At 58.1% G+C, this 27,813-nt stretch overlaps 1 protein-coding gene across 2 annotated transcripts in view; it reads left to right on the forward strand.

Moving 5' to 3' along the window:
* The window catches only part of PDE2A (phosphodiesterase 2A), a 358,953-nt gene that overhangs the window by 307,886 nt on the left and 23,254 nt on the right, over positions 1-27,813 (forward strand). For both annotated transcript variants that reach the window (XM_039539536.1, XM_039539537.1), the window contains 7 exons: positions 4,020-4,179; positions 5,037-5,089; positions 10,947-11,021; positions 14,531-14,572; positions 16,878-16,946; positions 26,421-26,551; positions 27,687-27,798. In XM_039539536.1, the coding sequence (XP_039395470.1) occupies positions 4,020-4,179; positions 5,037-5,089; positions 10,947-11,021; positions 14,531-14,572; positions 16,878-16,946; positions 26,421-26,551; positions 27,687-27,798 (642 nt within the window). The remainder of the gene's footprint in view (positions 1-4,019; positions 4,180-5,036; positions 5,090-10,946; positions 11,022-14,530; positions 14,573-16,877; positions 16,947-26,420; positions 26,552-27,686; positions 27,799-27,813) is intronic.

Raw genomic sequence — 27,813 nt, forward strand, 5'->3', positions numbered from 1 at the left:
AAGCCTCATGGTGCCAGCTGTATGTGTGTGGACTTGAGAGATCTAAACTCCAACATTGTCATGGATTGTCATGCTCTACCCAACATCAGTGAAATGCTGCACACCTTTAAGGAGGCATGAGTCTTTATGATCCTTGATTTGTCACTCCATGAGGTTCGTTCCAATTCCAGCGGATGCCATTTTGGTTCGCCTCTGCAGCGGCTGTATTCCAGAGAATGTGTGGCATTTTTGGAGAGACAAGGGATGGTACTTACTTCCTAGATGACATTGAAAGATGAATCTGAACATGATGTCCTCCTAAAAGGGTTCTAGAAAAACTTCAAAGACACGGACTTACCATCAGCAAGAAGAAATGTCAGTTCCGTACCAACTCAGGGACATATAGAAGACATACAATCTCTTGGAACAACATACAACCAAAACCAAACTTGGTGAAAGCTATCTGTGATGCGCCAGAGCCTAAAATCAAGGACAAACATTGGTCCTTCTTGGGATTGTGCGAATACTATCCAAAGTTTGTACTGTACAGCAATTTGCTGTGAAAGTAGTTCCTTTGCGCCATCTCCTGGAAAAGGATGTGAAGTTTGAATGGGATGGAGAGTGCAAGAACGACTTTCACAAGATAAATCATGCGATTTCCAGCAGTCTGGCTCTTAGAAGCAAACGATTGTCATAACAGGTGCTTGTGAGTTCTTGGTACTGTCTTGACTCAGCTAAAAAATGGATGAGAAGTCACGACTGCAGAGCCCTGACTGATCCAGAAAAATCGTATTCCGTCATCGAGCAAGACACTCTGGCATGTTTCTGGGCAGGAGGACATTTCAGAACCTACCTGTGGGGTTGGAAATTGGTCTGAATATCTGATCACAAACCTCTTTCAGCTTTACTCCCCATGCAAGGTTCTGGTTGAACAGCTCTAAGAATTGCCAAATGGGCCACCTAACTAATGGACTTTGATTTCCAGACAGTGTGTCTTCCAGGAGCCAAGAACTCCACTGCAGATTGTTTCTCTCACCTGCCCTTATCATGAGGGTGCAACAGAGAAAGCAGATGCACTAATCTCTTCTACAGCTCCAGGAGTGATCAGTGTCAGAGGGCAACAGCCACGAGAGAGGACAACACACTTTAGGACCTAAAGAGTTACCTAGTCAATGGATGGACTTATAAGATGATTACACCAGAACACTTGCAACCATATAGACACGTATCACGTGAGCTGTCCCTTGTAAATGAATGGAAGTTGAGACTTGACCCATTTTCTTGTGCCTACACTTCTGAGAGAATGGTTGCTTCATTTGGCACATGAAGGACATCTTGGGAGGAGTCGAACAAACAATGGTGACAAACTTCTGGTGGCCAGTGATGGACAAGCAGGTTGAGGAAATAATCCAGGATTGCCAGGCTTGTGAGTCACGGAAAATCTTCAAAATCCCTCTCACCCCAGTTGACTATTCCAACTGTCCATGGGAGAAACTGGCTCTCGATGTCATGGGACCATATGAAGATCAGCCTGGTACACAAAGGCTTCTCCTAGTCCTGGTAAACTATCATTCAACATGGCTGGAAGTTCCATTCACCGGAAAGGTGACCTCTGAAATAGCCATTAAGTTCATGTCATCAGTTTTCACCAAGGAGTTGGTAACTGACAATGGAATGCAGTTGACTTCTGCTGAAATGCAACACCCCTCTGTAGCAACGGTATTGAGCACAACATGGTTTCTTTATACTAGTGGTCCCCAAACTTTTCAGCATCACCCCCACCCCTTACACCTGTCCACACACACACCCCCTGAGCTGAGAGCGGGGCCATGGCTCCCGGGGGGGGAGGGCGGAACGCAGACAGGGGTAAGGGGACCAAGGCTGAGGCTGCAGATGTGGGACAGGTCAGGGGTTGGGGCCAGGAATGGAGCTTCAGCCAGGGACAAAGACTGGGGGCTGGGAGCGGGGCTGGAGCCTGGTGCGGAGCCGCGACTGGGCCGCGGTCCGGAGAGAGGGTGGGGATGGGGCTGGGCACGGGGCTGGGCACCCAGGCTGCATCTGGGAGCAGGACTGGAGCAAAGCTGGGAGCGGAGCGGGGCTGGGTGGCACTCCCTCCTCGCCCCCCGACGGGGCTGGCCCGGGCCCCACCATGCCCCCCTAACGTTTGTCCATGCCCCACTAGGAGTATCATCCTTTGAACTGTTAAGAGGATGCAAGACCAATGCACGACTTCCTACCTGTCCAGGGCTTGTGTGTTCTCTTGTGTCAACCAAATCCTCCCATAGCTAGTCGCGAAGGTGTTACGAGCACACAGGAGAAGTACAGGCAGTACGGAGCGCGGAAGAACGGTGCTAAACCTCACAAGTTTCAAACTGGAGATTTCGTTTGTGTGAAGCTGCCATTCAGAGGCAGAAGAAGGGCGTTCAGGACGTCCGTGTCCTTTGCAGATAACAGACCCCCGAGCAGATTCGGATGGATTAATGGATGGAAAGAAATGCACCATTTCAAGGTTGTCGGCAGCTCATCCGCCAGCAGCTGGAGAAGAGGATGCTGATTTCCACCCTGGCCCAGAGAACACCGATGACACCGATAGCGATGATGGACAATCTATAGCATTTGGGAATTGCTCCATTGCCGGGTCTCGGTCCTGCCTCTCCGTGTACTAGGAGGCGTGTGAGACAAAGGAGACTGCCTGGAAGATTGGAAAACTCTGTTGCTGGACCAAGTGACAGGTTGGAAGTGACGGTTTGAGGTCTGACAGTGGTTGTTCTGCAGGGGAAGGGCGTGTTGTATCTAGCTCGGAGCAGATTGCTATCCCGGTTTCTAGCGGTTCCTGGAGCTTTAAGCCCAGGAGCAACAATTCCCAGGATGCACCAGCGGAGAGCAAAGGGAGGGTGGAGAAAGAGGAGAAGGGAGAATGTGAGCTCTGGGAAAGTGAGAGAGGGGAATAAACCTCGTTTGTGGTTCTCTAGCTTCCTGAGTCTTCCTCAAAGGGGTTCAGGGACAAAAGACCAGATCTCACTCTGTGTGTGTGTGTGTGTGTGTGTGTGTGTGTAAAACACCAGGTCTCGCTCTGTGTGTGTGTGTGTGTGTGTGTGTGTGTGTGTGTGTGTGTGTGTGTGTGTGTGTAAAACACCAGGTCTCACTCTGTGTGTGTGTGTGTGTGTGTGTGTGTGTGTGTGTAAAACACCAGGTCCCGCTCTGTGTGTGTGTGTAAAAGACCATATCTCGCTCTGTGTGTGTTTGTGTGTGTAAGACCATATCTCGCTGTGTGTCTGTGTAAAAGACCATATCTTGGGGGGTGTGTGTGTGTGTGTGTGTGTGTGTGTGTGTGTGTGTGTGTGTGTGTTACAAGAAGTCTGGTTTTGGTTGGGGATTCTAGGTGCTTCTTTAATACAAAAAATAATAACCGTGGATTTATTACAACAGCGATTTAAGGAAGGAGACGACTGTCTTGTCTTATGATTTAAAATGGACAATAGTAAAAAACTAAGGAAACTTTCTTTGTTTCCTTGGGCTATTTTCTCGTACTGGGTTTAATTCTCAGCCCTAGTGGCACAGATTTACCTGGCAAGGTGAATTCACTTCTCAGTATCTAATCTAGTCTAGGCCACTGTAGTTCTAACGTGCCTCTCACCTCGGTATCCACAAACACAGCATCTGTCAGCTCCCGGCTCCCCAAAAGCTGGTTAACTTTCTGTGCCAGCCGCCTGGCTCTCCTCGGGGTGCTGGAGTCCATCCCTTCCCTGCTCCAGACTGTCCCCCAAGCTCTAGCCCCCTCCTCTTTCCATCGCCCCTGGACTGAGACCCTGAAGTTCCCCCCGGAGCTGGTCGTAGGCTGGTGGCCTGGGACGAGGCCCCGTGGCTAGGAAAGAGACCTGCCTGACCCAAGCTCTGTCTGCGAGCAGCCGTGCCCAGTGGGTGGTGCACGGAACAAGCCCCTAACGGATGGGAAGGGGGCAGGGTTACAGGAGAAATGGGAACAGCCCCCCCCCCGCCCCGCTGACCCCTTTCGCCCCCCACCTGCTTGTGCCTTGCAGATCCTGGTGGCGTACCGGCGTGTCCAAACCCTCCAGAAACTGCAGCCCTGGCCCCAGGTCAGCCTGTCCACCAGCTCATCCCAGAATTCCCTGGCCAGGACCGAGAGGGCAGCGCACAGCGGCTACAGCGACCTGGACCGCAAGATACTGCAGCTGTGTGGTAAGGGGGGGGCTGAGCACTGAGGGGGGCCGGCCGGCAGCGCAGAGTGGGGGGCCCCCCGTCTCTAGAGCCGCCGGCACCCATGTGTGGGGTCATTGCCATTGGCACACGGCCCATGCTGCATCCAGGGACCGTGGCGTGATAGACGGGCCTGGAGGAGTCGCTGCGGTGGACGGGACCTGGGGCCAGCCAGGCCCAGCTGCCCCGGAGCAGCAGCCCAGCCCCTGGGTGGTACTGAGCGCTGCGGGGGTGGGGGGGTTGGACGGATGCAGTCTCGGCCCTCGAGGATCCGCCCGCCCTGCAGAGACACTTCCCCCATGGACATTTGTCCGGTGGTTGGAGCCCGGGCTGCTGGATTCCAAGCCCCATCCAGCTGCATTTGGATGTTTATGTGAAAGGAGGTGGGTACTGGGCCCTGATTCCTGGCTCTGCCCCTGCGGCTGGGAGCCAGTGGGCTCGTTCTTGCCTCGCTCAGGGCCTCGGTTTCCCCTGCACTGAGCTGCCTCCCGGGGCACAGGAATGAACGAATCAGCGCCCGGCTCTCTGAGATCATCAGCCAATGGCCTGACTCCGCCTGGCAGCTCCCACCACACCGCAGGGAGCAGGAGCGCCAAGAACTGACCGTCCTCTGGCTGGTGGGAGACGAATGGCGGAGGGGACGGGGCGGGGAGGGGGAGTCGCCAGCAAGACCGTTACGGTGCAGGAGTTTCTGGAAGCACTGACTCCTCCCGGTGCCCAGCCCGGTGAGCTGGTTCCGGCTGGGTTAGCTAGTGGTGCTCCCTGGCTTCCCCGGGCGGCTTAACTCCCTCCCGCCAGCCCATCACACCGGCTAACGCTCCCATTCGTTGCTCTTGCAGGGGAGCTGTACGACCTCGACGCGGCCTCGCTCCAGCTCAAGGTCATTAACTATGTAAGTACCTGGGTGCTTTGCTGTGGCCGCCACTGACCTCCTGGGGAGGGAACGTTCTGCCCCATCCGCTTCGCAGGGAAACCCAGGGCAGCCTTGCTAGTGACCTCACCTGCGCAGCGGAGCGTGTTACTGAGCGTTGCCGGCGTGTTCCTAGCACCATGCAGATGTTAGCTGCTCCCTGCAGAGTGTCTTGCACACAGCTGCCCTCTGCAGGGGCTGGACAGAGCGGGGAGGTTCGCAGAACGGCAGAATAAACAGGAAGAGACGGAGCGTCTGCTTTATTTATCAGCATTTCTAGTGCGCTCATTGCCCTAGCAAAGGGGTTGGGTTGAGTGCCCCGCCCAGACCCAGCAGCTTTGTTTAATTTAACACCCCTCAGTCCCTGTTCTCACCCTTTTGGTTGCAAAGCAACCTCCTGACCAATGTCCAAAGTGTCATCACTAGGCTTCAGAGTGAACAGCAACTTGCTGCACTAACTCGGAGGGGGCAGCTCACACCTCCCCCTTCTCCTGGAAGGATTTAGGTGACATTTGGGCAGGTTCAGCAGCTTCTCCATACAGCTGAAGGTGTTGCTAGAACTCTGCCGGTAGCCTGCAGCTGCCCTACCTCGGGGTGGCTTGGTGAGATCTCACAAGCTATCAGGTGGGGTCAGTCCGGGTACAGCTGGAGGCGGGAGCGCTGGTGGTTCATGGAGCAGAGCATCAGACATGATGTTGGGGGCCGCTGGTTTGGGTATAGGGGCCTTGTGCAGCGACGGCAGGGAGGTGCTTTGTTGTTTCTGGGGGCCTGGCGCAGCATTGGGGGGATGCTGGGTTAGGTATGTGGAGCTGGCGCAATGTTTGGGGGCAAAGAGTTGGGTACAGGGGCCTGGCGTGGTGGGCAGGAGGGAGTCAGGTTGCGTGGGGGGGACAGGGCATGGTTTCGGGGAGGGGGGGGGGGGGGGGGGGGTAGCGGGTGGGGGGGGGAGGTCGGGGGGGGGGGCCTGGGGGGGGGGGTGGCGGGAGGCGGCTGGGTGGGGACCTGGGCACGGGTGGGGGGGGCCGGGCCGGGGGCCGGGGGCCGGCCGCAGGGCAGGCAGGGCCAGGGGGGAGGTGGGGGGGCTAGGGGGGACTGGGGGGGAGAGGAGGGGGCTGTGGCCAGGGAGGAGGGGCGCTGGGGGGGGGCTGGGGGGCGCGGCCAGGGGGGCAGGGGGGACGGGAGGGGGTGGGAGCGGGGGGCTGGGGGGGGGGGCGGGAGGGGGGGCCAGGGGGGCAGGGGAGGGGCAGGGGGGAGGCTGGGGGGAAGGGGGGGGGGCGGGGAGGGGCAGGGGAGGGGGGCGGACCTGGGGGCGAGGGAGGGGGGGAGGTGGGGGTGGCACGGGGGGCCTGGGCCGGGGGGGGTGGGAGACCCGGGTTGAGGCAGACCGGGGCGGGTGGGGGGGAGGAGCGCGGGGGGCGGGGGGGGGGGGTGCGGGGGGGGGGGGGGGCGTGGGGGGGGCGGACCTGGCGGGGGGACCAGGGGGGGCGGTTGGGGGCGGGGGGGGGGCGCGGCGGGGGGGCAGTGGCAGGGGGAGGGGCGGGGGGGGGCGGGGGGGGGGGGGGGGTAGGGCGGGAGCAGGGGGGGGGCTGGAGTGGGGGGGAGGGCAGGGTGGGGGGGGGGGCAGTGGGGGGACGGGGGGGGCACGGGGGGGGTGGGGAGGGAGGCTGGGGAGGGCGGGGGACGGGGCGGGTGGGGGGGGGGCTGGGGGTGGGCTGGGGGACGGACCGGGGGTGGCTGGAGGAGCTGGGGGTAGGGGTGGGGCGGGGGGCTGGCTGCGGGGTGGGGAGGGTGGGGGGGCTGGAGTGCGGGGGTGGGGGGTTGGGGGTGGGGGGGGGGGGGGGGGGGGGGCGGGGGGGTGGGGGGTTGGGGGGGGGTGGGGGGGTGGGGGGAGGGGGGGGGGGGGGGGTGGAGCGAGGGGGGGGGGGTGGGGGGGGGGGTGGGGGGGGTGCGGGGGTGGGGCAGGGGGGGGGGGGGGGGGCGGGGGGGGGGGGGGGAGGGGGGGGTGTTGGGCTGGGGGTGGGGGTGGGGTCTGGGGCGGGGGGGGGAGGGGGGTTGGGAGGGGACTGGGGACCAGGTGGGGTGGTCAGTGTCTGGGGTGTGATGGGAGCCAGGGTGGGTTCCAGTCTGGGTGGTGTCAGGGGCCAGGTGCTGTTGCCCTGCAGCCTCACCCTGGCCCAATCACCTCCCACCATGGTCCTCAATCCAGCTCAATGCATGCATACATGGCTCCCCTGTTCCCTGTTTAATGTGGGGGCCTGTATCATCATGCCCAGCAGCCTTGCATGGCCTACCTGCCTATACCTTAGTGTTGAGCAGGTGGGGCTTGAATCACCTAAATGATGGTGCACGGAGGTTAGTGGCTGGCTGGGGCTTGGGGGCTTGAAGCTGTATCCATGTACAGATGCTAGCCACTGCCAAGGGGCCAGGCAGCAGGGGGCGAGAGGGCGCAGGCCAAGGCCAGCCGAGATGCCAGGGGGCCAGCTCAGGGCGCAGGATGCGGCTCAGGCAGGGGGCAGGGCAGGGCCGCTCCAGGGCCCTGGAGGGGGGCAGGTGGTGAGAGCTTTGGCTGGCACGCCTCTCCGAGGCCCTAGCCTGGTTCCGCAGGCCGCCTGTTTGATGGTAGGCCCTGTCGTCCTGTCCTTGGTCAGTCATCCTCCTAAGGCATAGAGATTTCCAGAGACCGTCACAGCATTTGGGGGAGAAAATGGTCAGCAGGATGGAAGTTGGGGATCTGATGCAGGTGGGGACTGGGGGAGGAGAAGTAGCTAAAAGACACAAAAAGGGCCTGCCGAACGGCATGCCAGCCTGCCTGAGCTGCCTCCACAAGAAGCACCCTCCGGGGCGAGCTGGCTGCCTTCGCGGCTCTGCTCTGTGGCATAGTGCAAGCCAAACGCTGGCAAACTGGGGGCGGCAGCTGGGGAAAGAGCATTGCTGCTGCGAGACCGCAGAAACTGTGTGAGGCCGCAGAAGGGAAAAGGGCGAAGCTCAGTATGATAACAATGAGTCAGAGGGGAAGGTGGGGAAGTATGAAGGACAGGCTGAAGGGGAGTGTGTGAGGTGAGGAGAAGGAAAAGGGAGGGATTGCTCTGGGAGGAGAGAGCAGGGAGGGGGAGGAGGGCCTTGGAGTTAGAGCAGAGTTGTTGGGAAGGGGGAGCTCACGAGAGGGAGGGAGTAGCTCTCAGGTGCAGAGGGGTTTTGGCAGAGTCTCCAAAGAGTTCTATCCTGGCTCCAGCCTGGTTTTGGGGCAGGCAGGATGCAGGAGTACGGGGAGGTCTCAGGTCACCCCAGGGGCCAGGAGCAGGGCCTGAAGCAGGAGTGAAGCCAGCAGCATCTGGCTTAAAGAAAGGCAGGATTAAACATGGATCCAAAAGCCAATGCCGCAAAAAGCACTGCAAAGAAAAGAGCGGCCTGCAGCAAGCAGGCGGGCGGCCGCCGCTGAGCAGCAGGGCCCTGCCTGATTCGTCTGGCAGGCGCTGGCGCCAGCAGACCAGCCTCTGTTCCCAGGCCGTGACCAGAGCTGGGCTTCAGGGAGGGTGAGGACCAGGAAGCTGGCCGTGTCTGCGTGGAGAGGACCACCAGGCAGACCCAGCTGGGCGGCCAGGGTGTTACGACAGACCCAGGGAAGGGATCAACCTTAGGTGTGGGACCTGTGTGGGAAGGGCCAAAGTGTTGGGAAGGCCCGGCTCCTGACTGGAGGAACTCTGGGATAAAATTGGGACCATCTGGTCACCCTACTTGAGTGGTGGTAGTACTATCCCATGGGGTGTGGGGGTGACAGTCTGTGGCAGGATCCCCTAGATCTGAGTTGGGTCTCTGGTGGACTGTGGGGTGTGTCCTGCCATGACTACTGGCCACACCCTCCCCCTGAGACTCCCTCCTCAGTACTGTGCCCATTGCTCCAGTAGGAGGGACAGTGTCCTGAGCACCCGCAGGATCTCACTGTCTGTCTCTACATGTCTCTCACTGCTGCCCTGCTCCTGTGAGGCGGAGCCCTGCTCAGAGCCTCTGTGTGCTACTGCACTGCCCGATCAGTGCCTGCGCTGCTCCTGGCTCTCCTCACCCCCGGGTGCCAGGGCCCCTCCTGGTCTGTCCTGCCCAGCTGGGAGGTGGAGGTGCAGGGGCCTCTCACTCCGGGTGCCCTGGGCTCTGGGTGGGCCCTGGGTGTGCCGGTGGCTGCCTGCATGGGTGGGAGCGCTCCTCCACCACCGTCGGGCACCTCTCACCAGCACTGGATTAAGAAAAAGGAGGGGGAGGTTCTGGTTCTGCCAAGCAACTGGGGTGGGGTGGCGCCCTGGGTGGGGGGTGGAGGGTGGCCCCTGGGCCCAGTTGTTGGGTTGGCCCCATTCTAGTGAGCACAATCCCTGGGGCTGGACAAAGCCCAGAGACTCAAATCTGGGCTCCAACCCTCTCCTCTTGTGAGTGGGTCAGACCCCGAGCTCTGCACACAGCCCTGGCTCAGGCAAACCGTCCCTCGGCGCCCAGGGGTCTTGGCCGATGGTTCAGGAGGGGAAGTGCCCCGGTGGGAGCTGGGGCTTGTCCCCCGTGTCAGGTTGGTTCTGTTGGTTTAGCTCGTGCCTCTGCGCTCCCCAAATCAAGCCAACCTGAGACGAGCCAGGGCGAAAAAGTGACCGAGTACATGGGGCTAAAACCACCCCTGTCGTTAAGCAGAGAATTGGGTCTCCCAGCTGTGCCCTCTGGAGTCTGCTTTGCCAAGCACATCTTGCAGCTGGCTTGTGTTGGGGAGGAGCTTGTGTCGCTGGGAAGGGGGCTTTGGGGTGCGGGCGAGGACGGTGAACATAAGAACATAAGAACGGCCGTACCGGGTCAGACCAAAGGTCCATCTAGCCCAGTATCTGTCTACCGACAGTGGCCAAGGCCAGGTGCCCCAGGGGGAGTGAACCTAACAGGCAATGATCAAGTGATCTCTCTCCTGCCATCCATCTCCATCCTCTGACGAACAGAGGCCAGGGACACCATTCCTTACCCATCCTGGCTAATAGCCATTTATGGACTTAGCCACCATGAATTTATCCAGTTCTCTTTTAAATGCTGTTATAGTCCTAGCCTTCACAACCTCCTCAGGTAAGGAGTTCCACAAGTTGACTGTCCGCTGGGTGAAGAAGAACTTCCTTTTATTTGTTTTAAACCTGCTGCCCATTAATTTCATTTGGTGACCCCTAGTTCTTGTATTATGGGAATAAGTAAATAACTTTTCCTTATCCACTTGCTCCACACCACTCATGATTTTATATACCTCTATCATATCCCCCTTAGTCTTCTCTAGTCCACCCTAGAGAGGTGCTGCTGGGCATTGACCATTGGAAGTGATGGTTTCCCTCTATCTGGGGAGCCCAGTGTCTCTTCAGTCCAAGCTCTAAATCTCAAACAAAGGTTTAATCCCTCCTCTGCTTTCCTAGGCCCCTTTAGCTCGTACTACCCATCACTCTCTGCCTGGAGCCCGTTCAGCAGCCAGGTGTAGCACTTTTTGGGAGCCAGGATTCCTGGGTTCTCATCCTCCCTCTACCACTGACTCCCTGTGTGACAGTGGGCAAGTCACTTAATGTGCCGTGCCTCAGTTTCCCCACCTGTAGCCTGGGGAGGATGATGCTTCACCTTTGTCAGTACAAGTGCCAGGTGGTGGTGAGAGTGATGGGCCCCCATCAAACAGGCTGGCTGAGCTAAGCTACCCCACATTTGGGCTGCAGATCTCAGCGGAACAGGCTGGCGGGTGTGTCCCAGGGCCTCCTGCCTGCGCTGGACAGCTTTGTCCCTTCCTGCTCGATATAGGCTCTCTCGAAATAGGGTCTAACCACTGCCTCCATCTCTCTCTCTTCCCCAGCTGAAGCAGGAGACCCAGTCCCCCTGCTGCTGCCTCCTGCTGGTCTCGGAAGATAACCACCAGCTCTTCTGCCAGGTGGGTGGTACCGCAGCCCCTGGTGGGCCAGGCCTGTCCTGGGGAGAGTCCAGAATTCGTCCTAGGGAACAGCCAGAAACAAGTAAACCCAGCTGCCTTGCTTGGAGCACAGACGGGGCCTTCTGCACAGTGGGAGGGAGGCAGGGTTCCCGGGGCTTGGGGTGTCACCGGCTATTCCAGGCAGAGCACACCCCCAGGAAATAAATCTGTGCCTGTCGCTGTCCATGCTGCTCTGCTGAGAGCAGCTTTCCTTTCCCCGGGCTTTCTCCTGCAGCCCCATCCTCCCCTGTCCCGTCGGGGCCAGTTTCAGCCGGGTGCTCCTGGGACGTCACTGGGTGTCCACAGTGTTCAGCACCTCGCAGGATCAGGTCTGGAGGGTCTCCAGGGCAGGGGCTTGACTCCCCCTCATCCCTGTGTGGTAGGGGGGTCATGCCGGTGACCCCAGCGGAGACGCTGCGGAGCTCCGCTGTTTGAGTGGCAGGGGAAATGGGCCCGGATCCCTCTGCTGGCGAGTCTGCCCTGTTCGTAGGGCACCAGGAACGCGCCTGGGGCTGTGGAGCAGAGCCAGCCAAAAACCGGCTCGTCCCACCCGCCACAGCACAAAATTGCATCCGAAAATGGGACACAAAGGTCAAAAGTGTGTAAATTTCACAGGAAGGAAAGAGAAAAGAAATCTGCCTGGGGAGGACCAGTAATGTTTGGCTGGCTCCTCGGGCAGCCTGGGGGGCTGGAGAGCTGGCTGCCCGGTTTGTCGGCTGCCCAGGGAGCCAGGGAGGTGGCCAGCCCATCCTGCCGGGGAGCAGCAAAACCTGGAGGCCCTGGCTCGGTGGCGGCAGCCGCGGAGCAGCTGGGGAGCCCAAAAGGGCGACTGGTGGCAGAAGATTAAGGAGGTTCCCACCTGGAACTTGCCTGGAGCCTGTTGACAGTTGTGTTGCAATCAGGGATCTTATCAGGACAGTTGCAGAGTCAGAGAGTTCAAGGCCAGCAGGGACCAGATCATCCAGTGTCTCCTGTCCTGTCTGTCACAGGCCACCAGCCCCACCCAGCACCCGCGCGCTACCCCCAATGAGCCCAAAGCGAATGAGACCCACGGGAGACTAGACCGTGATGTGCCACAGGCAGTGAATAGGCGAGTGACCCTATCACGGGGTCCACTCACCCCTCGGCGCCTCCTCCTGGGCGCTCTGGGAATTAGCGCTTTCCAGGTGCTGTGCTCTCCTCTGGCCACGTCTCCCCCGATCCTGCCTCGCCCTGCGGCCCCTCTCGCTCCAGGAGCTGCCACTTCCTGTTTGTCACCCCCACCCCACCCCCCGGCCAGGTCACTATTATCCTCCTCTTCCGGGGTATTCAAGTCCTTCAGGGCAAACTGGCCCCGGCAGTCGGCTCTCCGCTGTCTGGTCTGCACCACTTCCCCAGGGGCTGGTAGGGGAGCCCGGGCCCACCCTCCGCTCCGGGTTCCAGCTCAGGGCCCTCTCCTCAGCAGCCAAGCTCTGCCCTCCCCCACACTTAGCTGCCTTCCCTTTCTCCTGAGCCTTCCCTCCCTCTCTGGTTCTCCCCCTGCGCTGGGTTTGCCGCCCAGGGAGTGACTGCAGGCCCCAGGCACACCTCCCTTCTCCTTCCCTGCCACCCCTTCTGCTCTCAGCTCCTGGGCGTGATCCGGGCCCCTCTGTTCCTGGCCAGCTAAGCCTCATTTAACCAACCCCTGCTCCCTGGCTCCTCCGCCACGTGCAGCCCGGGGAGTTAATTGGCCCACCTGGCCGCCTTAACCCCCTCAAACCTTGTGGGGGTGCACATCCCATCCCAGACCCAGACCCACACGCTGCGGAGGAAGGTGCAAGAACCCCAAGGTCCCTCCCAGTCTGACTAGGGGGCCAATTCCTTCCCGAGCCCACACATGGCGATCAGTTAAACCCTGAGCATGCAAGCCAGAACCAGCCAGCCCAGCACCTGAGAGAGAGAGAGTGTGTGCTTGGTGCCACCTCAGCACACTGGCCCTCCCCATCCTAAGTCCCACCTCCAGCCCTGGCCATCCTTCATGCTTCAGAGGAAGGAGCTTAAATAAACCCTCCCAGAATACACCGGGGGGGGAGGGAGTGGCAAAAAATCCCTTCCTGACCCCTGAAACCCTGAAGCATGAGCTTTAGGAACATACATAAAAACCAGCCCAGCAAAGATGCTGAGATGGGCAAAAATGATCCCGTTGCAACTGTCGTGGAAAAATTGACCACGCCTTTGATTTTGGGTCAGACACACTGAGGCACTTTTATTATAGTACGAGCATGCATGCATGCAGGGGAGAGGTTAAACTCTGCCTGTTACAAATTTTTTTTACGCTTTAAAAGTTTAAAAAAACAAAATAGCATTACTTAAAAAAATACCCTTTGGGAGTAGTATCGGTGACATTTTTTTGCATACTTTTTTTTTTTTTTTCTGTTTCCTTTTTTATTTTTTCTGGGGTTTTGGTTGTTAGTCTGCCTGCCTGTACCCTCCCTCTGGCGCATTGATTGATAAGGCTCAGCAGCTCTGCTGAGCTTCCTTCCCTCTCTCTTCTCCCCTTCTCTCATCCCCCCATCCCCCTGATATAGACAGAGAAGAGAGAGAAAGCAGAAGTTAACCTTTGTTCTATATAGCAATTGACCTTGCCTTTTGCTAACAGGCAGGGGGGCAGGGTTGCTTGCAGTTTGCTTTGGGTGGATCTGAGGGGGGTGTAATAATTACGCTATTGCTTACCAAATTATTACCAACCTGATTCCAACATAACAAGTTGCAAAGCTCCCTCTGCACAATACATGTGCACCCCCTACGTATAGCATCTACATTGCAAGACATTTTAATTTAATTTTCCATTTAAATTTCTGTTATTATGTTTCAGGTTTATCAAATTATCAGTATTCGGTTGGCCTTCGTTGGTTCCCCTTTCTCCTATGGGCCTTCAGCTATATATCAGCTTAATATCAAGCTGACTAATAATGCTGACCTATATTAATGGTATGCAGCTAATTCAACATGGGGCAAGCGGACAGGGGCAGCCTTACAACACAGCCCAGGGCCGGTTTGTTCCAGTGTCGCTCTGCGGTGGGATGATGGGCCAGGATGCACGTTGGTTTGCCCTGGAAGACCAACTCCAAAAGGGGCTGACCCTAAGGGTCATGCCACCCCCTACACTGGGTCTGATTCGAGTAAATTCTCTCCCCTCCCAGCCCACCTATCCTACAGGAGCATTCCCTGTATTGGAACACTGGCTAGGGACTTTTCTCCTTTCGCTCCAGCGGCAGAGACCTGAGCATCTGGAGCAGGAAGACCTGGATTCTGTTCCCGTTACTGCAACAAAGTTCCAAGCTCACCCACCCTGAGCAGCTTTCACAGAGACAATCAGTTCTCGGCTAATTAGACCCTACTGCATAAAGGGTTTAAATTCTCTCTCAGCTCCTGTTCCGTGGCCAGGGCTTTCCAGAGCACCGATTCCTCAGCTCCTTGGCCCTCACCTCTGTGGTTTTTGTTTCCTCCAGGTCGTGGGAGATAAAGTGCTGGAAGAGGAGATCAGCTTCCCTGTAAGTCGTTACATGTTCTCTGTCGCTCAGCAGCAAAGCTCAGCTCTGTATTCCAGCCCGGCTGGGGTTTAAATCAGCCCCGCTCCAGAGATGAAGCTAGCCATGGGATGTACATACCGGGACAGTCCTCATGCTTCCAGGCATAGACAGCTCCCCAGCTGGGGTCAGGAAGGAATTCCTGGAGTAGGGTGGCACATTTACAGTGTGGGGGTGGCGTGGGGGGCGGGCGATGAGGAGAGAGGGGTCCCAGACCACCAAGTGTGGATGCAGATCCAAAGTTCGGGAGTGCTCAAATCTGGGTGTTTGCCTCAGCCCCATCCTGAGCTGTGAGTTTCTGAGCACATTTAGCCCTGGCCACGCTTGGTCCGACCCAAGAGGAGCCATCGACTTCTCCAGCTGTGGCAGGTCCTTTGGCCTCTCATTACAGACCTGAGACACGACCGTGTTCTTGCTTGTTGACTGACGGCCTCCAGTGACGCCAGCCAACAAGTGAGAACATCCGGTCTGGAACCACGTTGAACTCTCCCGGGAGAGCGGCTGCAGCCTGGAGGAGTCTGGGCTCCAGCTCCCTTCCCAGGCCACGCGTCAGGAAGCCGGTAAACACGGGCATCGTTTCGTTAGCGCCGGGGCTGCTTCTGTCCTCCCCCCTTGGCTCCAGGACGCCCCTTCCTCTTTCCCCAAGGCTTTGTCCAGGTAGATCCACTTTAAAGCCAACCGGGGAACATCTGGAGAGCAGCCAGCAACTCTGGCAGTGCACGCTGCAGCCCAGCTGCTGGGAAATGCTTCCATGCACAGATGTTACAGTCCAGATGTTCAGTGCCTATGTCAATGGAGCTGCCCCGATTTACACCAGCTGAGATTCCAGCCGTTAGCTCTGTTAACTGTTCCTCAGAAGGCGATCCTCCCCGCCTTGTCACCACCCTCAACATCCAGCCAACGGGCAGAACGAGCCTGTCCTGGCAATATCCCCTCCTCCTTCTCCAAGAGGAAAGGGGTGGTCCACCTTAGGATAGCTAGAAAGGAGACCATCCACAAAGAACCCATCCCACCTCTTCCATGGAGCCCAGTGCATGCTGGGCCAGGCCCTTGGGGCTGCATGGATGGGCAGACTTGGGTCAACATTTTCGAAAGCACCGAAGAAACGTAGGCTCCGCACTGCCGTTTTCAAAAGTGAGGCGCATTTAGGAGCATAGAGCCCGTTGGCTTTAAATGATCACGGAGCTAGTGAAGCACATCGACCAGCGGCTTTCAACTGGCGGGGAGCACATCCAACTTTCTAGACCAGGGGTGGCCAACGTGTGGTTCCAGAGAGGTTAATATGCGGCTCCTTGTACAGGCACCGACTCTGGGGCTGAAGCTACAGGCGCCAACTTTCCAATGTGCCGTGGGAGGGGGAGCTCACTGCTCAACCCCTGGCTCTGCCACAGGCCTTGGGGAGCAGTCCGGAGCAGGGAGAGGCTGTGGCACCGCCGGTGCGTGCCGCTCTGCCGGCTGGGAGCTCCTCACCCCGGTTAGAGGGCAGGCACTGACACGGCCTCTCACTGGCCCGGACTGCTCCCCAGAACATGACGCCGGGATGCGTCTGTTACCAAAGGAGAGACAAACCCAGCAGGCTTCTCCCAGCACAGCCGCCTTCGAGTGGAGCAGGATTGGCCGTCAGCAGCTCCCCCCGCCCTGCCCCAATCATTAATCCAAAGCGAAGGGGGCCAGATTCGTCCCTGGTGAAACTTCGCTAGCTGCCATGGAGCTGCCAGGGATGTGACTGGCCCGGTGCGCGGGGAGACCGCTGGGCGGTGGATGAAAAAGGCCGTTGCAGCCGTATTGCAAGGGTAGGAATTGATGGGCACGGCTGAAGGGCACGGCCTGGACTGGGGGACTTTGGACAGCCCCTAGGCTGCAAGTCACTGGTTTGGCTGTGTCCCACATGCTGATCCCATCGAGCAGCTGCCTATGTGGCAGGAGGTTGGTGGGTCTCAGCCCGCTGCCCCATGGGCCGGGGTCCACGCCGCCATATTTCTGTAGTGGTCTGTGTGTGCTGTGGAGCTCAGTGGAGGGGCCAAGCTCTGGAAGGGCTTGGAGACTGAGATGTCCTCTCCCCATAAGCAGTGGCCCCCCAAGCCCTGCTTCTCGCACCGCATCCACGGAGCTGGGTGGGGGAGCTGGGTGTGCCGTGTGTGGCTTCCGGAAGAGCCATTGGCCGCTGCACCCGGGCTCCTGTGTGACATAACTTCACCCATGAGCCAACCTTCCTCTTCCTCGGCCCCCCGAGCGCACCGGCTCCTGACTCTCTTCTCTTTGCCTGCAGCTGACGTTTGGGCGCCTGGGGAAGGTGGTAGAGGAGAAGAAATCCATCACCCTACAGGACATCAGCGTGGTACGTCGCTGGGCTTGCCCCAGGCTCGGGGCTCCGGGGGGGAGAAGCCCGCCACGTGGCCACAAAGGGAGCATGGGCATGCAGGCCTTGGGCGGACAAGGGGGAGATGTCCTCTTGGATGTCCCTCGGACGCCACTGAGGTGGGCCCGGTATTAACGCTGTGATGTCTGAGCACCACGGGTGGAGAGGAGAGGGCCGAGCGTGTAGGAACTCCTGGCTCAGCTGCAGGCCAGTCTCCATAGCCAACCTCGTCCTCGCTCAATAGCTGATCGTGCACAGGTGCTCCGACACCAGGGTGATGGGCACAGTACAAAGAGCTGGATAGGCAGGCAGGGGCAGCGGCAGAACTTTCCCGTGCTGGCCTTAGCCACGCAATAGTCATTTTGCAGAGCGCCGCTCGCTGCCTGGCCGTGGTTGCTGGGCTGTTCACGAACGTGCTGCTGCCAGGAGAGGCCAGTCCAAGGCCCTGGACTAGCTCTGTCACCGTCGGATTAGCTGACAGATGACTGGATGGAGGGGCACATGCCTGTTCCTCTCTTCTGTCTAAGGGCTCAGCAGAACCACAGCTGCGGCGAGATCGCCACCGAGCCTCACGTGTTGTTCTAGTGACACATCAGAGCAGTTCTCCCAACACCCTCCATGGGGCAGGTGTGTCAGGCGATCACCCGGGAAGTGTGACAGTCCTGGGGCCAGCTCTGCCGAGCACACTGTGCAGCTGCATCAGAGGGGCTCAGTCTGGCGGTACATTTCCAGTGGGACACTCACATTTCTGAGTATCCCTGTCCTGCTCTAAGGGATTAAATGAATCAGCTGATGGGTGTGTGCACCACTGCCCTCTATTGGGTCAAATCAGAACTGCTTGGGTTTGTGTCATAGACCCCATTCAGCTAAGAGCTAAAGGAGAGTCTCTCTTAGCTCAAGTGTCAGGGGCAGGGGGTTGGGGATCTAAGCTGTGTCACTGACGAGAAGTTTTGAGCAGCTGTGGTGTGCCTCAAAGCAACACCAGAGCAGTGCTAGGGGAATGTGGACTTGTTACAGAATTAACACCAGTATCCCACGGGCGGGGACACGATTTGCCAGAGGTGAAAGACTCAGTGGCAGACCTGGGCACAGATCCCAGGGAGTCCTGACTCTCAGTTCAGTGCCCATGGCTACCACTCTGAAACCTGGAGCAGGTGTGTTTCTAGTGGGGTCCCACAGGGATCGGTGCTTGGCCCTATGTTATTAAATATTTTTATCAATGACCTAGAGGAAAATATAAAATAATCATTGATAAAATTTGCACAGAAGTTGGGGGGCGTGAAATATTGAACAGGGCAGGTCACTGATGCAGAGTGAGCTGGGTCGCCTGGTAAGCAGGGTGCAAGCAAACCACGTACGTTTCAGTATGACCAAATATAAAGTTATACGCCTAGGAACAAAGCATGCAGGCCACGTGTACAGGGTGGGGGACTCTATCCTGGGAATCAGGGACTCAAAACCACCCATTGGGGGTGGTGGTGAATAATCAGCTGAACAGGAGCTCCCAGTGTGACACTGAGGCCAGAGAGGTTGTTTGACCTCTGTGTTTGGTGCTGGTGCGACTGCTGCGGGAAGTTCTGGTGTCCGTAGTTCAAGATGGAAGTTGATGAATTGCAGAAGGTTTGGATCAGAGCCCCAGGAATAATTAAAAGATTGGAAAACCTGCCTGATCGCGAAAGACTTAAGACACACAACCTACATAGCTTATCAAAGAGAAGGTTACGGGGTGACTTGACCACAGTTTATAAGTTACTCTGAGCGAGGTGGTGTCAGGAAATAAATCAGGGGAGACGCGGCCATCCGACCGATAGCTGGCTGGCACAAACAGGACAATACAAGAGTGCTTTCACTTAACGCTAAACTTTACTTAGTCTCAAGCACTTACACACATCTGCAACAAGTTAGTAAAACACCCCCAACCCTTGATAATTACCAAAGCTGAGTGTGGCTTTCGAGTGATACAGCGGCAGCCCGTCTGCCGCTGGGGAACAGAAGATGCATCCAGAGGGAGAGGTCAGTCCTGAAATGAGTTCCACCTGTCTCAAGCTTTTTCCCCTTATTTATACATTAGTAATTAAAGAAACCTTGTTAAGTAAGCAGTTTCAAGCAAGAGGTTCCTTCTGCTTATTGATGAACCAGGTGTGGGTCTTTCCAGAGCCTGCAGCCTTGAGACCTCAATAGACATTCCTGGGGCATATGCTACTCTTTGAAAATGCATGTATCAGCAATTTTAACACGATTCTTATCAGGAAGGACGCGGGGTCAAGCCGCCCTTTCAGTGGCACCCTAAATCCCCCTCCCCTCCTGCCTTGGTCAAGCTGAGACTTGCTTTTAAAGCTTGCTGACTAGGCTGTCTTTAACAATAAGCCATAGTGGTTTCAGGCACTTTACTGGTTTGCCAAAGTCTCCCCATACAACTACACGGGGAACTGAAATAGGACAATGGGCTCTTCTGTCTACCAGCGAGAGATCTGACACGATCCACTGGCTGGAAGTTGAAGTTGAAGCTAGACAAATTCAGACCGGAAATAAGGTACCTTTTTAACAGTGAGGGCAATTAAGCACTGGAACAATTCGTGCCAGACATGGCCTCACTAGCCATTTTTTACTCAAGACTGGATGTTTTTCTGAAAGCTCTGCTCCAGTTCAGCCACAGCTCGTGGGCTTCGAAGCAGGAATTAATTCGGCGAAGTTGGCCTGTGTCATGCAGCAGGTCAGACTAGATGATCTCTAGATGGCTTTCTAATCTCTGAATGCTGGGGGGTGTCCTAGAGATGACCTGAAGGCTGAGCCAAGAGCTCCACCAGAGGGAGAGGACGGGTCAGCGCTGGGGTGTGATCTGTCAGTCACGCGGGACAGCGCTGAGATCCATCTCTCATGCAGACATAGGCCCAGCCAGGTTCTGCAGACCCAGGAGGTTGGGGGCCAGGCCTGGCAGCAGCTGGATCCTCGTAGGTCATTTTCCCCACCTCTCGGCCGTGATGCTGTAACGCAGCGGGCAGTGATGACCGGCCGAGCTCGATCACAGCTGGATCCAGCAGGCAGCCGCACGCAGCACTAACGCAGCCGTTAGCCTGCCTGCCCGCCGGCTGGCAGGGAGCCCCAGCACTTCCCATGATGGGCTCTGATGGCACCTAATGTCTGTGTTGTTGTGGGAAAGAGCAGCTTCCCAGTCTGGTCATCATCCGTCCCATCTCCGCAGCTCACAGAAACCCAGTAACCTCCCTGTGACGGTGCTGCCCGTGGGAGCCAGCTGAGGTCACTCAATTAGGGTGAACTGCAAACAGAACGGGGCAGACAAACCCCAGAAGCTGGTGGTTATTCCAATACTTACATTTACCAAGCCAGCACAGAACAGCTTCTACAGTACCTCACTGGTTAGTTAGAAGTTCAAACAATGCAGTTCCCTTAAAGTGCCCAGCCCCAGGCCTCCATCCAGACACACCTGTCAGATATGATGATGATTCCTGAAAATCATATCTCATCATATAAAAGAAAAGGTTCTTCCAATCCCAAAGGGTCCGCCACATGCCCAGGTCCAATTATAACTTAGATCTTACCCAAAATACACGCTATAGCCAATTCTTATTAACTAAACTACAATTTATTAAAAAAGAAAAGAGAGAGAGTGTTGGTTAAAAGATCAATATACAAACAGACTTGAATTCAATTCTTGAGGTTCAGATTCATAGCAGAGATGAGCTTGTAGTTGCCAAAAGTCCTTTTAGAAATAGTCCATAGGTGATAGTCCAGTGTCCATATTCAGGGTGACTCCAGCCGGTGACTGGGGATCTCAATCCTTATGGCTTAAGGTTTCCCCCTCTTGAAACCCAAAGCAGATCTGAGATGCCGTAGGATCACGTCCCAGGGTTCTTATACATTTCCAGCAGCCTTTTGGCCTGAGAAAACAATAGGCTTAACTCTCCTTCTCCCAAACATCCTGGCAATTAGCACAGGGTAGTTTATCCATTAAACAGTTCAGATACAGGTTACCACAACCTTCAAAGAGACATATAGACAATAATACTATTTCCCTCAAGTGTCTTCCTAAACGTTAATATTCCTTTTTTGATCTTTGAATCAAAGCTATAGCAATAGACGAGACTTGTTTGCTTACATCACAAGACCTGAGCAAACATCTACCCTTGAGATCTCTAACAATGCAGACTTGCATTTCAAAGCTCTATTCATTTACATATCTCTCTAACCAGTCCTTAAGATTCACCCATGAGTCAGGTCAGTCTGTGAATTAATTAACTCTTTCTGGCCCTGCCACCTTCCAATGAAATATTATATTACACTCATAACATCACACTCTCCCAATAGGAGCTGCTTCCAAACCCCGCCTTGCAGGGGTGGGGGATCTCCCTGCTGAAGAACCGTGGTTTGGTGTCCTGGCTCTGGGGACAAGTGAACCAAGTTTGATAGGTCTGAGCCTGTTCATCTCATTCTCGGGCTGAATGGTGCAGTGTGGCCAGAAGGCTCATCTCAGGGAGCCCAGGGCTGGAACAGCAGGGGGCTGCAGGCTGGGATTGAGGTGCATCGGCAGAGCTGAGGTGGGGGGGATCCCAGGGCTGGAACGGCGGGGGGCTACACGCTGGGATTGAGGTGCATCGGCAGAGCTGAGGTGGGGGGGATCCCAGGGCTGGAACGGCGGGGGCTGCAGGCTGGGATTGAGGTGCATCGGCAGAGCTGGGGTGGGGGGGATCCCAGGGCTGGAACGGCAGGGGGCTGCAGGCTGGGATTGAGGTTCATTGGCAGAGCTGAGGTGGGGGGAATCCCAGGGCTGGAACAGCAGGGGGCTGCACGCTGGGATTGAGGTGCATCAGCAGAGCTGTGGTAGGGGGGATCCCAGGGCTGGAACAGCAGGGGGCTGCACGCTGGGATTGAGGTGCATCGGCAGAGCGGGGCGTGGGGATGGGTAGCCCAGGGCTGGAACCGCTGGGGGCTGCAGGCTGGGATTGAGGTGCATCGGCAGAGCTGGGGTGGGGGGGATCCCAGGGCTGGAACAGTGGGGGGCTGCAGCCTGGGATTGAGGTGCATCGACGAAGCATGGGGGGATCCCAGGGCTGGAACGGCGGGGGGCTGCACGCTGGGATTGAGGTGCATTGGCAGAGCTGGGGTGAGGGGGATCCCAGGGCTGGATAAGGGGCAGGGAGTCTGGGGGGGCAGTCAGGGGATTGAGGTGGTGGGGGGCTGCAGCCTGGGATTGAGGTGCATCGGCAGAGCTGGGGTGGAGGGGATCCCAGGGCTGGAACGGTGGGGGGCTGCAGGCTGGGATTGAGGTGCATCGGCAGAGCTGAGGTGGGGGGGATCCCAGGGCTGGAACGGCGGGGGGCTGCACGCTGGGATTGAGGTGCATTAGCAGAGCTGGGGTGAGGGGGATCCCAGGGCTGGATAAGGGGCAGGGAGTCTGGGGGGGCAGTCAGGGGATTGAGGTGGTGGGGGGCTGCAGCCTGGGATTGAGGTGCATCGGCAGAGCGGGGTGTGGGGATGGGTAGCCCAGGGCTGGAACAGCAGGGGTGATCAGGAGGCCCCTGGTGCAATCCAGGAGTCCCGAGTGAGCAGCTTCTCCTCCTGCAGCGTCTCTGTGCTGGGGACAGAGGTTTGTTAGCGAACGCTCTGCTACCAGCCAAGGCCTGGGCTCGTGTGGCGGGAGCAGCAGCCGCTGGACACTGCCGTGGAGGAAATGCCCCGCTAGCTCCATGGAGAGGGATCAGAGCTGGGAATGGGTGTCGCGGTTCAGTGTGTGTGAGGGGTCAGCGTGGGGCCAGATCCAAATGCAGGGCTGGGCTGGGAGCAGGTCCCTCAGTTCCTCCTGGAACGAACAATCCCGGAGTAGCTCAGCTTGAAGAGTGCTGGATCTGAGCACCCAGGTGTCCGGACGGTGAACGGATCTTTAGTGGACCCTTTGTGCACGATCTCGGCGTCTCGTTTCCCCCTGTGAGAAATGGGGATGATGCTTATCTGCCTGGTGCTCGGATACTCCTGTGAGGGGGCCGTGCAAGTCCCTGTGCAGGCTCTGTCTGGATCACGCTAGGATGATAGATCTCTTGCACACAAGGGGCTGGTTGGTGTCACCGCTGCTGAGAAATAACAACAACTCCCCCAGAAGCCCTGCACTCACCTCCGAGCCGGCTGAGCGTCCGCCCCGGGCTCAGCTGCAGACGCTGCCCTGGCACGTGCTGCGGTCATGAGCCAGTGCGCAGGGTCAGGGAAGTTATTTATCTGTGCCGCCCGAGCAATCCATCACCTCCCCTTGGGTAGACAGGCAGTTCGAAAGTCTGAAGGGAGCGAAATAAGTGTAAATACGGTTTGGGATGGTGGAAGGACTGAGGTTGCTGCTTGGGAACCCGGCTGACAGGCTGCCTCCGGCTGCGTGAGAGGCGTTGGTGACTGTCAGCCCAGTCACTAGTGGAAGAGCGCCCCCATCGCCAAAAACGGGGCTCTATTTAGAGTTTCTAGGCGGCAGTATAGGGCCTCTGACACACAGCCTAGCAGTTCTGATGCCATCCAGCAGAGGGCCCCTCTGGACTTAACCAGCTCATTGCATTACTGTATTACCCTTCCTGTTCCTACTGTTGGGTTCTCTGTTTAATACACAAGGGCTTGGCGTGTTTGGTGTTATAAAGAATATAAAGGAAGATGCCCGTCCCCTCTGGGGCAGTGCCACTCACGCGCAGGGTGCCAGAGGCACGCTGCCTGGCAAGGCAGAGAGAAGCATTTTGTTCCTGCCCTGGCGAAGTGCCGGAGCTAAGGAATTACTCCCGAAAGGATAAACAGAAGGGCTGGGGAGCCCAGCAGCCGCAGCAAAGCGGTAAACAGCTGTTCAGACTGAGTCCGAGCAGTAAATCCGAGAGGCTTCTCGTGGGCCCAGGAGCTCAGTGGTATGAACGTCCCAGGCCGAGCTTGCAGTCAGCAACCGGCTGTGGGGAGTCTCTCCAGCTGCCTCTCTCTCTGCTTCTCTTTCTCCTTGAGACGCTGTTTGTGACACCTCCACATCACGAGCTTCCCCCGTGGCAGCAGCATAGGGAACAGAGAGTGCCGCTCGTCCCCGTGCCCCTGCCGCTCCGAGCCAGGATAGAGACGGGGATCAGAGAAAGCAGCTGCCTGACTGTTATCAGCGAGTGGCTGCTCAGCCATCGATGTGGAGTGAATTAATAATGTTAATACCCAGCTCTGGTACAGAGCACTGTCTTCCACAGACTGCAAAGGGCTTTAGTAGCATCATCGCTGTTTTATAGATGGGGAAACCGAGGCACAGAGCGGCAGGGTGACTTGCTGAAGGTGACCCAGCCAGCCAGTGTCCCCACTGCAGTTCTGTATCCACTAGGCCATGCTGCCTCCCAGTGAGGGCATCGGTTCTCAGGTTGGGGTTGCAAACAGGTTTCAAGAACTCGTGACCCCTGGCCCTTTCCCTGTTGCTCACTGGGTGGGTGGGTGGCTGCAGCCGGATGTGGCTGTGAGACCCAGACACACATGTAGCGAGGGTGTTACCTTTGCTGGGTCTCACAGTGCCTAGGTCAGGGGTGGGCAAACTTTTTGACCCGAGGGCCAGATCGGGGTGTGTGAAACTGTATGGAGGGCCCAAGCCTCCCCAAACAGCTTGGCCCCCGCCCCCTCCCACTTCCCAGCCCCTGACTGCCCCCCTCAGAATTCCTGACCCATCCAACCCCCCTGCTCCTTGTCCCCTGACCGCCTCCCAGGACTCCCCGCCCCTAACCGCCCCGGGACCCCCATCCAACCCCGTTCTCCATCTCCTGACTGCCCCCAGAACCTCTGCCCCATCCAACCTCCCCTGCTCCCTGTCCCCTGACTGCCCAGAACCTCCGCCCCATCCAACCTCCCCTGCTCCCTGTCCCTTGACTGCCCTGACCCCTAGCCACACACGCCTATCCAACCCCAGTTCCCTGTCCCCTGACCGCCCCCTCCCAGGACTGCCCTGCCCCTAACCGCCCCTGGGACCCCATCCAACCCCGTTCTCCATCTCCTGACTGCCCCCAGAACCTCCACCCCATCCAACCCCCCCTGCTCCCTGTCCCCTGACTGCCCTGACCCCTAGCCACACCCCCACCCCCTTCCATGCCTATCCAACCCCCCAGTTCCCTGTCTCCCAGGTCTGCCCTGCCCCTAACCGCCCCAGGACCCCACCCCTATCCAACCTCCCATTCACCATCTCCTGACTGTCCCCCCAGAACCTCCGCCCCATCCAACCTCCCCCTGCTCCCTGTCCCCTGACTCCCTGCCCCTTATCCAACCCCCCTGCTCCCCGCCCCTTACCATGCCGCTCAGAGCAGCAGGAGCTCGCAGCCCCGCCGCCCGGCCGGAGCCAGCCACACCGCCGCGCCGCCCAGCCGGAGCGGTGAGCCAGAGCATTGGCGGCACGGTGAGCTGAGGCTGCGGGGGAGGGGAAACAGCGGGGGAGGGGCCAGGGGTGAGCCTCCCCAGCCAGGAGCTCAAGGGTCGGGTGGGCAGGAGGGTCCCACAGGCCAGATGTGACCCGTGGGCCGTAGTTTGCCCACCTCTGACCTAGATCCTGCGCCCTTTCTCTGTGTCTACATAACGCAGCCACGCTTCCGGGAGGGGGGACTCTGTCCTGGGAAGCACAAGCAGCGGCTCTGAAAAAGATTTGGGGAGCGTGGCGGCTAATCAGCTGAACGTGAGCTGTGGCCTAAAGGGCGAATGAGATGCTGGGATGCCTAAACCAGGGAAGCTCAAGTAGGAGCAGAGAGGCGATTTGACCTCTGTCTTTGGCCCCGGTGCGACCGCGGCTGGAATCCGGGGTCCAGCTCTGGTGGCCACAATTCAAGGAGGATGTTGACAAATTAGAAAGGTTCAGAGAAGAGCCACGAGAATGATGAAACTTCTAGTGCTAGACTTAAAGAGCTCAATTGCTTTAGCTGAACAAAGAGAAGGTTAAATGGGGACTTGATAAGCCCATGAGTACTCACATGGGGAACAAATATTTAACGACGGACTCTTCGGTCTGGCAGAGAAAGGTCTGACACGTTCCCACGGCTGGAAGTTGAAGCTAGACAAATTCGGGCTGGAAATGAGGGGGACATTTTGAACGCTGAGAGTAATTAACCACTGGAACAATTTGCCCAGGGTCGTGGTGGATTCTCCACAACGGGACATATTTTAATCAAGACTGGATCTGCCCTAGGAGTTACTGTGGGGCAGTTCTGCGGCGTGTGTTATATAGGAGGGCAGACGGAGTGATCACAGTGGTCGCATCTGGCCACGAGGTCTATCTATAAATGTATTGCTCCGTGCCCGGTGCCCTCCCGAGCCCCACGTCCTGACCCTCATCGCGGTCTGACCCTCCCCTGCCCCACGTCCTGACCTCGCCCCGGTCTGACCTTCCCCTGCCCCACGTCCTGACCTCACCCCCATCTGACCCTCCCCTGCCCCACATTCTGACCTCACCCTGGTCTGATCTTCTCTCCCCAGGAGGAACACAAGCAGCTTCACAACATGCTGGGATTCGAGGTGACCTCCATGCTGTGCGTGCCGGTCATTAGCCAGGCCACCTCCCAGGTGGTCGCCTTAGCCTGCGCTTTCAACAAGCTGGGCGGAGAGAGGTGAGTCGGAGGCTCTTGGGGAGGCTGCTCCCGGGGCGCTGGCCCCGCGCTGACGCCAGCTCCGCCCCTGACGCCTGGCCCTTTGCGCAGAGCTGTGCGGACGGGGCACGGCTTACGGGTGAGGTCCGGAGCCCAAAGCAGAGCCGTGGCCCCAAGCACCTGGCAGGCTCCAGCCCTGGTCCCTCAGCATCGCGCTGTCACCTGGCTGCCGCACCATCTCTCCCTGCTCGGGCTGGTGGCCGGGGGGCTAGATCGCTGTGAGCCCAGCTGCCTGCAGAGGAGGGCTCCTGGCTGGGGGGCAGCTGGCGGTTTCAGGCTGCCTCTGCCACTCAGGCAGGGGGTCCTGGCAGGCCACCCTGGTCGCCAGCACGGGGGCGCGGCTCCTGCAGACTACAGGTCCCAGCATGCAGTGTGCTCCGGCGAAGGGGGGCTGTGCCGCTGATCAGAGCCTTCAGCGTCCATGCCAGGTTTGGGCGCTGGCCGAGCCAGGCACCAGCTCCAGTTAAAGGGGCAGTAAAGAGTTCCCCTGCTCCACAGGCAGAGAAGCCCCCTCGCTGGGTAATTCATTCCTTGAACCTTGGATTCAGAGCTGAATAACAGCAACAGAGCAAAACCCCGTCCTCACTGCTTGGTTGGCTGGCGGCGTGATCGGCTCTGCTCAGCCTTCGCCAGGCTGCCCCGAGCCCTCCTTCCCTGACCCCGCCAGTGCCCTGCCACCGTTTCATGGGCGAGGTCGGCACCGCCCGTTCAAGAGGGTTTTGGGAAGGGGACAGGAGCAGATGAGGGCAAATCCCAGCTGACCTGACCTGAGGCTGATAGACTCACCCCCACCCTGCTGTGAGTTGGGTCAGTTGCCTCATTCCTGTCCTACAGCTGGGGAAACTGAGGCAGGGCAGTGATGGGCCCGGGGAGCTGGGCCTCGGAGCAGTGCATTGCAGTAGTCCAGGAGAGAGGAGGGGAATGCGCGGTGCACTGGGAGACAGCTGCCATGTCCTGCCCCAGAGGTGGCTGCATGTCAGTGAGGTGGATCTCCTCTGGACAGGCAGCACCGGCAGGCTCCCCGGCTGAGCAGCGCTGGCTGCAGGAGCCGCTGCGCGCCGTCCCTGTTCTGACCATGCCGCTCTTCTCGCCTCAGCTACACGGAGGCCGACGAGCACAGAATCCAGCACTGCTTCTGCTACACCTCCACCGTCCTGACCAGCACGCTGGCCTTCCAGAAGGAGCAGAAACTGAAGTGCGAGTGCCAGGTAAGGGGGCAGCTC

This window comes from Mauremys reevesii, linkage group 1, assembly GCF_016161935.1.
Source record: "Mauremys reevesii isolate NIE-2019 linkage group 1, ASM1616193v1, whole genome shotgun sequence".
In the NCBI taxonomy this organism is placed as follows: domain Eukaryota; kingdom Metazoa; phylum Chordata; order Testudines; family Geoemydidae; genus Mauremys; species Mauremys reevesii.